The sequence below is a fragment of the Gymnoscopelus braueri genome (genome assembly GCF_963280865.1).
Source record: "Gymnoscopelus braueri genome assembly, chromosome: 10".
Lineage (NCBI taxonomy): Eukaryota > Metazoa > Chordata > Actinopteri > Myctophiformes > Myctophidae > Gymnoscopelus > Gymnoscopelus braueri.
This window is the reverse complement of record NC_137611.1, coordinates 25,729,286-25,743,346: the sequence shown is the minus strand read 5'-3', so window position 1 is coordinate 25,743,346 and position 14,061 is coordinate 25,729,286. Positions and strand designations below refer to the sequence as shown.

Sequence of the window (14,061 nt, the reverse complement as noted above, 5' to 3'; positions counted from 1 at the left end):
GAGCTATTGATAGCACTAATATGTCTCCTCTATTTTTAACCCATTAAGACCTGGAACGCATTCTTTGTGTCATTTTTAGATTTCTTTGGGCTATTCAAAAATAGCAGATATACAAGCTCATAGCGATTTTTTTTGGCATGTATTTTTTAAAGCGAACATTTGTAAAATATTTAGTTCCAGGAACCCCCAGAAGCAAAGATTTGAGTTACAAATGTCCGAAAAAATTTTAAATAAAAAAATAATCAAATATTTGCACAACTTTTCATGCTTTTTCAAAAATAGCCAAATAAATCTTAAAATTACACAGATGCTTCCCCGGTCTAAATGGGTTAACAGACAGCAGTGGAGATTGTGATACACAGACTTCCCAGTGTCAAGATACAGTACAGCAAGATGGCGCTACAACAACCCAAATGCAAATTATATCTTATACAGAACCATATAATCATACCAATTTTATACTGAATATAATCAATATTAAAAACATTTGACAGATCTTTCAGAACACACACTAAATTGTTTTTAAATTAAGATGTAGAAAACTCGGACAGTTGTAAAGCTGAAAACATAAGGTGGCATACTATTTTTCTTAATTGTGGAATGTATACCATAATTTGGGCAAATTCACTGTGACAAATCAAAACTCACAGAATCCCAATGTGATGGGGTAAATTGGCACTTGAAAGCCATCACTATCAGAGGACTTCTATAAGCATATTGTAAATTGATTCTCATGACTTACATCATGTCAGGCCCACAATACAAATTGGGCCCCAAAAAAAAGGCACCTCCTTTACAATTAAAGACTGCAGTATAAGGTGCTTCACTGGGACATTTCTGCAGTCCAGACTATAAAAACTCCCCATGATTCTCATTTTGCATCACTCCGAATAAAAAATGTTTTCGTCTAATCACCGTCTGTCTGTCTTATCAAAGTTCTTAACATAAATGTTCATTCAAAACAGATTTTAAGAACTGATCACCTGGGACATCACTTCCAGTGATCGTGTGTGTGTGTGTGTGTGTGTGTGTGTGTGTGTGTGTTTTAAGGAGAATAATTTACTTGATACAAAATGTAAAACGAACCTGGAGAAAAATGCAGCATAACCTAAAGTGAATAAAAAACAACTCTTGAATCACCTTACCTTATTCATCTTTACTTTAACCACTGATGTGATTAAACTCTTATGCGTGTCAGCAAAAAAAGGGGGTGGTGTACTTTCTAATGGATGTGCATTCATGGCCATAAAATGTAATTACCAAATCAAACTGCCAACTCATATAAAGCCTAATGCCAGATTTTTAAGCACAAAAGTGAGATAAAACATGAACATACAGTATTGCCTAAGCTCCCTACAGAAATATTTCTTTTATACTCAAAGATGCCCTGCAGAAGGAATTATAAACCAATCTTGTCTCCCATTGATCTCTTATGGTAGTAACAGTAAGAATAATGAAAGACCTGCCTCGTTAATGATTATACCCCAATTTCTTAGTCTATGGCTTTAAAGTAATTGAAAGGATGTGGCTGGAATAGCCTTTTCTTTCTTATTTTTTTTACCTTGTGCTTCATTCAGCATCCATAAATTACCAGATATCAATGGTGAGGTTAAAGCTGCTAGAAAAGGTGCTGTAAACTTCCTCATTTCCTTGTGAACATATATATTTTTTACAAATATAATAAGAACTTTGTTGTTTATACAATTTTCAGTCTGCAACACTTGTGCAGAAATATTAACATTGTGATAAAATCGGAATCTTAAAACAGGTTTCAGAAAGGATTTCCATGATAAACATTTCTTTTTCTTTTATAGATTTTTGATATACAAATCAAAAGCTTAAGTCAAAACAAACAAACAAAGCAACTTTTTCTTGATAGTCATAACATCATTATCAAGTTTATCTATAAGTCTCTCTCCATTGCCATAAAAAAGAAATGGAAATTATGCTACATCTTCACTGAAAAGGGCGAGGAAAAGCATTTCAGCAGGCTCTGAACCCATTAAGAATGGTTATCAAGTGAATCAAGTCATTTCTCTCTGTAATACAGCAGATATGCCTTGAGCGACTCGGGCAAAGGCAGAGCCATTATTTGTTCTCTCAACACATTAACTTGCTTGAGGATTTCGATATCACCAATGTCTCGTTCCTCCTCCTCTTCCACCTCCTTGTGGTTTTCCTCCTCCTTGTGTTTTTCCTCAGTCTGTTCCTCCTCCTCACTCTCCACAGTTTGCGGTATCAGCTGGTTGCCCACAAAAACGTAAGTGCTGATGCGTCGACGCCGGCAACGCCTGCGTTTGCGCTTCTGGGGAACTCTCTGCACAAGCCCCATGTCTTGACCGTCCTCCTCGGCCAGGGCTCTGAGTGTGCGACGTATGTAGATCCGGGACAGGTCCTGAAGACTCCTGACTGTCACAGGGGCTGAGGGCAAGACACAGGATGACATAGGACAAGACGTCAATAGGGGCTGCTAACAAGAAGTATGAATACCCAAACGTCTGTGTCGTTCCTTCAACTGTCTCAGCCCAAAGCTGAAGAAAAACTTCCACTGCTATCTGAAGGAAAAGAATAATCGGAATTGTAAGCCACCTGCAGGGCAGGCCTTTTATGTCTGAGCAACAGTCACTAGCTCTTATCGCTCAACTTTGAGTTGAAGTGCTATTAATAATAATGGCTAATTTACACATCAAAAAGAGTAATAAAAAGAAATGTTTTAAGAGAGTTGGAAACTTTTATGTTTTTGAAGGATCGAGTTTTAAACTCACGCAGTTGAACAGAATCAGGCTTGTCTCCATCTGCTCTGCTCTGCTGGACCAGGGGGGCGAAGGATACAGCCAAGATGTTTTTGCTCTCCCAAGTGCACTGGCCTGTCCTGGTTATCTGGGTCAGCTACACCAAAACAGAATTTACCATAAACTATTAACAGCAACACTTGACTACATACTGTATGAACATTTTCATAGAACACACCATCAGTATATGATATATGTGCCACTTTAGGATAGGAAACTGAGGTGATCTACCATAACAGCTGAAGTGAAGCTGCAATGCTTCAGTTCGGCTAAACATTTTCTTGAGCTGTCAAAGATTTCCACAGCCCATTGCCCCAAATCTCTTTGTCAACATTGTTAGGCTCCTTTCTGGCATATACAGCATATTACCAACTTGCTAGTATGTTATACATGCCCTCTCACATGCCCTACAGTCTCTCTGTAGTCAAACATCCAACATGTTCTGTACTATACATGTTGTGTACTATAATTCTTCTATTCTATTATACCCATCAGTGACCTTACAAAGCTGATAATCCAGAGCTATTTGCGGCTCTATAATGTATGTGAATGTTACCTAACAAGTTATGCAGGCCAAGTCTTTTTCACTGTGTCATTCTTCATATTGCCTGCAGAGGTCCATTGTGATTTATTGCCATCGTGTTATTTTAAAATGTTTGCATGGCATTAGTAATGAGGGATGGTAGTCTAAATGTAATAGACCTAACACAAGTCCTTGGTATGAGGGTGTGACGTCATCTACTGTTTTTGTCCATTCTGAATATTCTGTTATTATTTTGGTGAAGACAATATGAGAACTAGAAAGAGGCGCTCCATGGAGCGCATATCTCCACCAGGCTAGGGTGCATAGCCAGGGCTATGCAAGTTGTGGGTTGCAGCAGTCCGGACCTGAGGAAGCTGCAAGGGGAAATTGCATTTATAAAACATGCAGTGCAACTTTTTGCATTTGTAGTGCATCTATGGGTAGATGTGAAAGTGCGATTTATAGAGGCATAATAATATATCATAAGCCTAGTTTGACCCCCATTGTCACAGGCCTCCCGAGATAATTTGTACCTCATGTTTCTGCAACAAACAGTGACATTTAGCCTATAGCATTTGTGGTGCCCCTTATGGATATAAGTGAAATACCTTCTCTTTTTTTTGCCAGACCCAAGGGGTCGGGCTTACATGAGGCTTTGTATCTGTTTTCTCCATACATGGTATGTCACTTTGTCCCACGGCCCCGGGCCAAAAAAGTCTGTCCCCCTTTCGTCATAGAAGGGACATAGAAGGGACACACGTCATGCGGCCATTCAGATTTCAACCACTAGGGGTCTGGCAGTACCAGGTCCCCTGGTTCTTGTTTTTAGCTCTTCACTGTTTAGATGTGCCTCGATGTGATTCCAATTGCGTTCATGATTCTTGGCTTTTTATTGCCGATCCAAACCGATATGCCCTTATATGGGTATGCCAATATATGGGCATATACTGATAATAAAAGGGACACGGACTGACAGATAGAGATGGCCATATATGGGCACAAAAGGGACAAAGACAGACGGGTGCAATGGGTACCTGACAAGGCCCCCGACAATATGACTCAGATATTGGTCAGATCGGCAGTGCGACGTAGATGTGAGGGCTGCATAGCGGCCCGAACCTCTAGTATGAAAAATCGGAATGACACATTTTATCACATGACTGCAGAGATAATATGTAGCAATTTGTGTGAGTTTGGGACAAAATCTCCAGGAATAGTAGCAAAAGGTGTGTTTTGAAGAAAATGCTGAATGGTGGGAAATCTAATTTGACACCAGACACTGTTTGACACTAGACACTGAGGACAATGAATTCAACAGGCTGTTTTTGACACAGATAAATGGTTCTCAATGGACCATATTCACACCCTCCCCGAGTATGACATTAGAGTGAAACGGCCACTGTGTGAATATGATCAATGGCTTCAACATCACATCTATAGAGCCTCAAAATAAGATGCCCTGTGGGGTGGCATTTCCCATCTGGACCTCTCCAAGCAATTCCTCACAGGCCAATAAAATGTATAGCAATGATGTTCATTCTATGTTCTTCACATGCTTCTCACAGCTTACCTGATCCTCTATAGGCATCACCAGTATGCCCCCAATGTTGAGCAGCACTTTCATGTAATTTTCATGATCCTTCTGCACTCCTGCTCCGCAATAGATGCGATCATATTGGTGACTATCCGTCGAAATTTCAAGGCAATTTCCAACCACAAAGACTGGCTCACAGAATTCAAACCTATAGTGACAATTCACAAGTGGAGAATGAAAAGAAAACTGCATCAGATAAACATGGAAAATATTCCTTATCTAATCATCACAGTTTTGAGTCATTTGAAACAAACAAGCTGAATTAAATACTTTCAAATGTATGCCATTTGTTATTCAAAGCCTTCAGGCAAAGAAAAACAACTGAAAATTGACATGCTATCTATAGTGCTTAATTGTGTTATGAATACACGCATCATTACATCCTCCGTAAATTGCAACATTTGTGGCATTTGATGAAGCATTTGCTCACTTATCAAAGCTGTCACTATTCTTAATGAAGTCATCCAGTTTCTCTCTAGCATATTCAACCACATCCTTGTGGAGTTCAACCCCATGGTTCACACCGAAAGGCCCTAGAAAAGAGCAAAAAACAAAACATTTAGTTTACAACCTTCTCGTTTGTTTCAGAACCGCTTCTTGCAGTATTATCAGTGTTATAACTAGTAGACTCATACTGTAATAATACAGTAGTAGCTTTGCTTACCTAGATGTTCTCTAAAATATCACATACTGAAAACACAACACAGAAATGGAAGTACAATCATGCACTAATTGTACAGTAGCTTACATTGATACTTTTGTACCTCGTCCTTCCTAAATAAAAAAATATACATATAAAAAAAAAGAAAACAACACTGAAATCATACGTGATATTACACCTACCTACGATGAGGCCAACCATTGTGCTCAGGTAGCCGGTTCCACTGCCCAGATTAAGGAAAGATAGTCCTGGCTGCAGTTTGAGTGCCTCCATCACCTCAGAGTATATGCATGGGGCGGACAAGTGGATGTTGCCATGCTTCCATGCTAGATCTTTGTAGGCATTGTCCCGGTAGTCATCCAGGTAGTAGTCGCCGCGGTCTATGGCCCGAAAGGCCTGCTCCACTTTGTCTGTACGAATATACTGAGCCTCCTTCAGGTTGTCAATCAGGTCGTCATTGTCCTCCCCAGCGCTCACAGCTCCCCCCATGGTGAAAAAAAAAAAAGATGGCGCGGACGGAAGACCTTCCTTAAGTTGAGAGATGCAGTATCGTCTTAGAATGGCATGAATATTAGAAAATGGTTGAAGGATCCTACATGTGTTTCTCCTTTGAGGTCGGTTCAGATCATGGTTGAGACCAGTGAACTAGGGAACTGAGAGAGAAACAACAAGAAATGAGTTAGAATTATAAACCTCAAAAGCATCTGTTCAGACCTGTCAGGGTGGTGTGGTGTTGGCACACCTCTACAGGAGTGTTCTTCCACAACTTGGCTTACTATGTTGGTAACAAAATACACACTCACACACACACACACACACACACACACACACAATGCAAGAGACAAAAAAGGCATAAGTGCCACGCTATAGCAATGGTTGCTGGTACGTTTTGTCCTTTATGAGAAAAATCAAATAACATGAGAGGCTTTAGCCAAATCATTATAATATTTTGCATAATCGCCATTATTGTTTCCATGTTGAAAGATTTTCATACATTTTCAAACATTTTCCAAAAATGGCGTAAACAGCAGATATACAAGCTTATAGCGCGTCACTAAGCGTTTAGATACGATTTTTTTACATCTGCCCCTCCCGCCTTTCCTGTCTCTCTTTCACTCCGAAATAATGAAGCAGAAATGCAGGACATTTTTTAATAATAATAGATAGGCGAAAGCAAAGCACCTTCCTAACATGAAACCACCCTGCCGACTATGCATTGCGAGGGGTGACTAACCATAAATCAAGTACCGGAAGGAAGTTCAACCTGGTGAAGCCTACTTCCTTCCAGCCTGTCGCATTATTTACATCACGAAACAAAGATGATTGGAGGTCCCTTTGATACAAAAAAAAATCAAAGGCACCTGATGAAGCAATGTAGCACTTTGAGATTTGCTAAGACGTAAAGTGCGTACAGGGAATGAGGGCATTGCTGTTCCACCATTAAGCCAACAGCGGCAGTAGTCACAGAGCCGAATCGACTTCTGTATAAAAGAGACAGTCGGCATGGCAAGGGAAGGGTGTGTGGCTAAGGTCTGTGCACCCTTCTACCTCAAACCACTTTCTTTTTTACTTGCAGGCTGCACCCACATCATGATTTCAAATGCAACTGTTTGACCTGCTTCGATGCATCTATTTTCACAACCTGACCCAACCGAATTAGAGAGAGAGTATTTTCAAAGGAAAAATAAACAGCTTTTATTTTGTGCGAAAATGGCAAGACAATCATCAGTCCCGACTTTACAGTGGCAACAGCAGCAGATTTGAATCAATTACTCTAAAATGAATAGGCCTGAATCTGTATTTTGCCAATTAATGCTTAGCTATCTGATGAAATAGCTAAGCAGTAAATGTATAAACAACAGTTGGCATCTCAAGTTGTGTGTGAGAGAGAGGGAGAGAGAGAAAAAGAGAGCAAGTGAATGATAGAAATGGATTAATGGAGAGTTTTGTAACTTTGGAATGATCAACTGAATGGGTTGTACCACTTTAACATGCTCTTCTTATTTAAAAAAAAAAGCTGTCTTTTTGTCGGTGGTGAAGGAAAATGCTTCAGTGCTTTGGTGTCTGCGTTCTGCTGCGACGTCAGTCAGTGCCAGTATTTTGACAAATAAATGCGTAGGCTACAAGTAAACATATAGCCTAGAATCTAAGAACAACAGCTGTCATCTTAAACAGCACCACAGAGCAACACTACACGCTGACGCACAAGTCAGGAACGCCGGCATATGTAAAGCCATACATGGGTGAAGAAATTACACCCGCTTTGTTTGGTTCTGTGTAAAAACAAATAAAGCTAAGCCAGCATAATGATGGGTCTTCTGATTGACTGGCCCAATTCTTTTTTTTAAACCTGAAAGCCTTGTAGCACCCTCTGTGTTTAGGCTGTCACCCCTCAAAGTGCAAAGTCGCCAGAGCTTCCCCATCCAGTAGCTATGCTGGACACACCGAGTACAAGATTGACATGACACACTTTTGGCAGTTACAGTGAGCCGACTAATAATAGAATATATTGTTAAAAGTAAATATAAGCAACAGTGTGGCTAAATGTAAACAGTCACATAAATGATATGACCTTTCCCACAAAATGGAAGTGACGGTATGGAATTAATGAATTCAGATGAGACACTGGCATGACCTATTAATATATGAAATAAATGAATTCAAATGAGATCTGGCTGAATGACGTGTTCCTGGTGACTCAGTAAGTGAAGGTACAGAGAATAGTCACAATAATCAATTTAACATGACTCAAAGCCTAACTCTCACTCCGTCTCTCTCATGTTTCGAATCGGTTACCACAGTAACCTTTCCAACAAAGCACCAATGGGATTCTGATTAACTGGGTAGCATATACATTATTGATCCACACTTTGCTATAGAAGCCTCTATAGCAAAAGAGAGGACATTTACAAAGACTTGATACAGAATGATCTGATAAATAAATAACAGGCCAGAGTTTGATGAATCGGCATGGCTAATCTGTAAAACCTTGAATGAGAGATGCAGCAGTGGGAGGCGACTCTTGAAATTTCTCCCTGCCTCCTCAGCATCTCCACATCTGACTCAGCTAATAAAGATTAAATTCAGGGGTGACGTAGTGGTGGGCTTGTTGAAGTACTTTTCCATTTGGGCCTCCCTTTCTCTCTCCGCAAAAGCATCATTGGTCCAGTCTCACCATCAGTGACAGTACAGCAGTGTTTTTGTCCTACTTATCCCCCCCTCTGCCATCCCTGTAATACATAGTCCTTTAAGTTTTCAGTTGCAAAATAAAAGTCAGCAAAATTGGGTCAGGAAATGTATTTTACAGGTAAATTGCTTCTGGGCATTGCAATACAGTTTTACCAATTTTAATCCACAGAGGTCATTATTCACGCTCACCTCAAAGGCCAATCAACAACTAGCTAGGTAATCTCTCAACAGATTCTGCTCTACTCGAAACAAGCCGAAACTAATTTAACAATGGCGTCCGCGGAGCAGACAAAACCACGGAAAGATATTCACATTTTAACTTGCTCTTTCATCATAGAAACAAGTGGGCTTATAACCAAAACGATCCATGTTCTCTGGGAGAAGTGGTGTTAGTGTTCCGTGTAGAAATATTGTTAGTGGGAATGAAAACATAGTCGCACCACCCGGAAGTGGAGCGTGAAGGCATACTAAAACCCCGGTTTCCTTTGCGCACGTGTGCTGCGTCGTCATTGTCCCAGAGCCAACATGAGATAGTACAAACAGCAGAGGGCGCTGTCTTTCCATTCTCATTTGGCTTTGGGTTCCCAGATTGCTAGCTAGGTAATAGCATTTCTCCTGTAGCTGTAGCCTGAACTAAACTAGGATGGCCTCGGTTGACCCACCAGACAAACTGTATATAGAGTGAGCATACATGCCATGCCTAGAGTGACTGTCTGCTATCTGACTGTGCGCTGGGGACAGCTCATTGAGCAAGCTTGCTGCCAAAACATGTAAACAGATCCCTGGGAAATGCAAGAAGGTGCACACTACACTGCTGAAACTCAATAACCTGGGCATGACCCGTAGGAGGGATGCATAATGATCTATGGACAACAGAAATTTACATGTATAATTTTGGCTGCCACTTCATTAATGTTGGTACAACTGAAGTGATGATGGCTGTTGTGTCCAGGCATATACTCAGTTGATTTTCAGCAGCAAATATTTTCTGCAAAGACTTTCTGCTGCTTAAATCAAACGGAGCAGGGAAGTTTCTGCAGTGCCTGGCAACACAAGTGCGGACACTCTCTCAAGTCTCAACTATAGCCTATTGCAGTGGTTCTCAACCTTTTCAAGCTGCGACCCCCCCCAAATAATCATAATTGAACTGGGACCCCCCAACCTGACAAGCACTTGGAATTGTATGAGTTGAGGCATTAATTTTGTTTGACTCAGTTCCACAGATAAATATTGTAAAAATAGCCAATCTACAAGCTCAAACCGCCTCGCATTGCAAGGCGTATATAATTTGACAATTTGGCCAATGTTTGATCAGTTTTGATTGTATAGTTTGCCGATTACTTTTGATGCAGTAATGGTCTTTTTCTTTCCTTTCTTTCTTTTTTTAAAGGTAATAAAAAGGTCTTAATTGTCATTTCACTGTCATCTGGGGACCCCTCTAAAATCATGTGGGGACCCACAGGTTGAGAACCACTGACTGGCCTACTGTAATGTCTTGGCTTTAGCAGATGTTTCTTCATTTCTCGGCATTATGACTGACAGTTTGCCAAACCAATCATCTTATCAGCAGGTCATGTGCTACAGTTGCCACACAGAGTAGAGCTCTTCAGCCAATCATAGCGCTGAGCTGCTTCTTCCCACTGCGTTTGAGGATGTTGGGAGAACAAAACAATAACAGGGATTTCATGAAACGCACGCTAGTGTCGTCTGTGCACAATCACTATTGTCTGTAACTTGCAAACTCACTCTGCCGTTCATAAATCGAGAGATATTGACAGAGGTGTGAGCTTTATTATATTTTGCCCCCCCCCCCACCACTAATGCTGTGCAGTGATCGCTGGCTGCAGTGCGATGAAGATTTATTTCAGTGTTGCCAGATTGGGGGGGGAGAAATAAGCAACCAGGTCTAGGACAATAAGCCCAAAAGAAACAACTAGGGCAATTATGAGCATTTAAAACTGTATATACTGTATACATTGAAAATAGCCGATCTACAAGCTTACAACGTGTAGATCTGCTATTTTCAAAAAACATCTTGAAATAAAATTTAGAATATTTGGATGATTTTTGCAACATTCTAACAACACAAATCTGGTATGCGGGCTCCCTGGGCTGGCACAAAACATTTTCAGATGGGAGTTATAGGGACAAATACATATTAATTTGGGGGTCCATCATGAAAATATTTGAGAACCACTGGTTAAAATAAAAATAAAAAATTGAAGCAAGCCCCAAATAATCAACTACACTTTAGAAACAAGACCAAAAAAACCGCAGCCACCAATATTTACAAGCAACTTCACAGAAAAATAAGCCCCAAGTCACTTATAATAAGCGGACAAGGCAACACTGCTTTCTTTTAACAGCCAGCAGTTGAACAGGTCTGTTGGCTCTTCTCTCTTGGCTGACATACATATCATATCACATTATATGCACAATGGTTCATGCCAGGTCAGTCAGTTCACTCAGTTGAGTTCCACAATAACAACACACCATGGCAGACATCCAGCTTATGGTGATGTTGTAAAAAAAAAATACTCCAGCAAGATCGCATTTAACGCTCTAAGTTGTCCAACAACAAAAAAAACTGCACCAAAAAGGAAGCTCACGCGCACAAATGACAGTGGAAACCGTAGCTAGAATGTAATAAAAGTTAAGCCCCATGCAGACTAAGAAAAGCAAAACAATTAGCTTTTCTTAGTCTGCAGTCTTAGCTTTTGTTTAATGTAATCTCTATGCAAATGAGCGTTTTAATGTTTATAATAGCGTCCAGAGCTCGAAAACAAAAGGCTTGCTTTATTTCTCCCTTAACAGTTGGATCGACGAGCGTCAAAAAAGTGGAGAAAAGCGGACCGTTTATTCGGCTCTTAATAACGCTAACCAACGTTAACTTTAGGATTTAATATATAGTGTGTGCGTTTATACTTCGTCGTACGAGCCTTTCGCTCAAAAAAAATACGTACTTTAAACCGAGGTGGGGAAAAGTATCGACACAGTTTTCCCCACCAGTTATATTTAGATATTTATAAAGAGCAATAGCCACACTCGTGCGAGGGATGCTATAAAATGATCCTTTAAACCTGGCTAACATTAGCCTGTGTGCTGTGCTGTGTGTGCGGGCCACTGTTGCCAGATCTTGTAAGAGAAATAAGGAACCAGGTCTGTGAAAGCAAGCCCAAAAGAAGCAACTATGAGCACTTGTGGCCTATAGTCGCATCATGGCGACGCGTTGTGAGCTTGTAGATCTGCCGTTTTCAAAAATTCTTGCTATAAAATGTGGAATATTTGGAATATTTTTGAAACATTCTAACAACACAAATGCTCCTGGACCCTGGCACAAAACATGTATGGGAATATTTGAGACCGACTCATAACCACTGGTTTAATAATCATTTTAAAAAATTGGAAGCAAGCCCAAATAAGCAACTACGTTTTAGAAACAAGCCCAAAACAGCAACAACCAATATTCATTAGCAACATCACAGAAAAACAAGCCAAAGTAGCTTATAATAAGCGGACATGGCAACACTGGCTCTGGCTGTGCTGTGCCGTGCGGGCCTGTGTGCGCCATCACCGTCAACACACACAGACAAAGCAGGTTGGAAGAAACGGCGTTAGATAACAACCTGTCTACGAAACAACACTCTCGTCTAATAAAACCAAACGTTCAACCGCGTGTTGTAAACAAAGTATACATTTCTGACATGCCACAACAACACCAAAAACTAAAAAAAAAAAAAAACATTTACTAAGTCGGTACCAACACTCATTTGAAACATACTTACGATACAACGCTGTGTCGTCGCATCAACTCTCTGTAATGTTAAATGGATGAAGTGGTTCGGTTGACAACAACGTCCACAGACAGACAGCGTTAAAGTGACAACAACGGACTGTAGTCTGTACACAGCTGATCTGAGATCGGTTGCTTACCGCGGCCAAGTGGAGGAAAGAACAGCTGAGAGGATGTAAACACAGATCACGTGGTTTGCAAAAAATATTGATAGAGCTAACGTTCCTCCTCCCCTGCGAGTACTGGAATATGGTCATTGGTCAGTCTATCTGTGTGCATCATGTGTTTATTTTAAATTGGAGTAAATATACTTCTACGCTGAAGTATAGATAAGAGACTCATCTTGAAAAAGTGATCAGTTCAGTCCTTAAGTTGGTAACCAACTTAGCCTTGGACCAATGCATAGATGTATTTGTATGACCATCATAGATTTTATCGATTTTGACATTTTATATCTACGATAGTCTTGGCTAGCACCCTCCAGTACGTCCTGCACTTTCACCAGTAAAGCCCGTACTTCTCCGTACATGTACAAAAAGAATATATAAGGAGCTTACCCGGTTGCCCCAAATGTTAACTAGCGGCCCGGAGTCTTTGTGCAATGTATTAGTCCATAGTTTTCAATAAAGAAATGTTTTAATCCCGTCTGTGTTGGATTCTGTCGGAAGTTCCCTGTGTTTCTCAATGGGCGGTAGTGACGGGACGCATCCGGTGAAATCCGGAATTACACTCAACGTAAACAGGAAATAAACGAAGGGAAAAAATGGCCTTTGGCCGCAGACGGGATTAAAACACATATCTATTGAAAAGTATGGACTAATACATTGCACAAAGACTCCGAAGCGTGAGTTAACATTTGGGGCAACCGGGTAAGTACCTTTTATATTTTCTTTGCACATGTACGGAGAAGTACGGGCTTTACTGGTGAAAGTGCAGGACGCACTGGGGGGTGCTAGCCAAGACTATAGTAGATACGAAGTAAAAATAAAGTAAAATACATCTATGATCAATCAATCAATCAATCAAACTTTATTTATATAGCACATTTTTACGCAACGTTAGTTGACCAAAGTGCTGCACAGGTAAAAAGCAGAAAAAAAGAAAAACAACAATACATCAAATCAGAAAAAAGAACACAAAAAAATGTACATAGTCTTGATCTAAGGCTAGTAACCAACGGTGAAAAGCATATCAACGCCTGCTGCATGCATACATCAATTAGCAAGCTCATGGAAAATACAGCCTACCTCATAACCTCACACAACCTTTCATATGCCCATTGCCCATGTACTCTAAATTTAGACTGCTGCAAGGACCAAATTTTGGTGACACATGGTTATCTTAGTGTTGCAGCATGCAGGTATGGACAGCAGCGCTGACTGAGTTCGCCACTTTATACAAAAGCAGATATAGGCTACCGTTTTTAAAACGCATTGATTGATTGATTGATTGATTGATTGATTGATTGAATACTTAATTAACAGTTTGCAAAGACAGGCACAGCGAAGT

General features: G+C 40.4%; 1 protein-coding gene across 2 annotated transcripts; it reads right to left on the bottom strand.

Annotated features, from left to right (window-relative positions):
- Window positions 1–1,792: 1,792 nt before the first annotated feature.
- On the bottom strand, window positions 1,793–12,690 carry pcmtd1 (protein-L-isoaspartate (D-aspartate) O-methyltransferase domain containing 1). 2 transcript variants are annotated; one of them, XM_080440919.1, is made up of 6 exons: window positions 12,541–12,690; window positions 5,753–6,223; window positions 5,340–5,442; window positions 4,886–5,057; window positions 2,766–2,889; window positions 1,793–2,421 (listed from the first exon to the last, which is right to left on the bottom strand). In XM_080440919.1, the coding sequence occupies exons 2-6, from the start codon at window positions 6,057–6,059 to the stop codon at window positions 2,030–2,032; spliced, it is 1,098 nt and encodes a 365-aa protein (XP_080297045.1). In that variant the 5' UTR covers window positions 6,060–6,223; window positions 12,541–12,690; the 3' UTR covers window positions 1,793–2,029. The 2 variants fall into 2 exon arrangements, with proteins under 2 accessions (XP_080297045.1, XP_080297044.1); XM_080440918.1 differs by having other exon boundaries at window positions 12,545–12,690.
- Window positions 12,691–14,061: the final 1,371 nt, after the last annotated feature.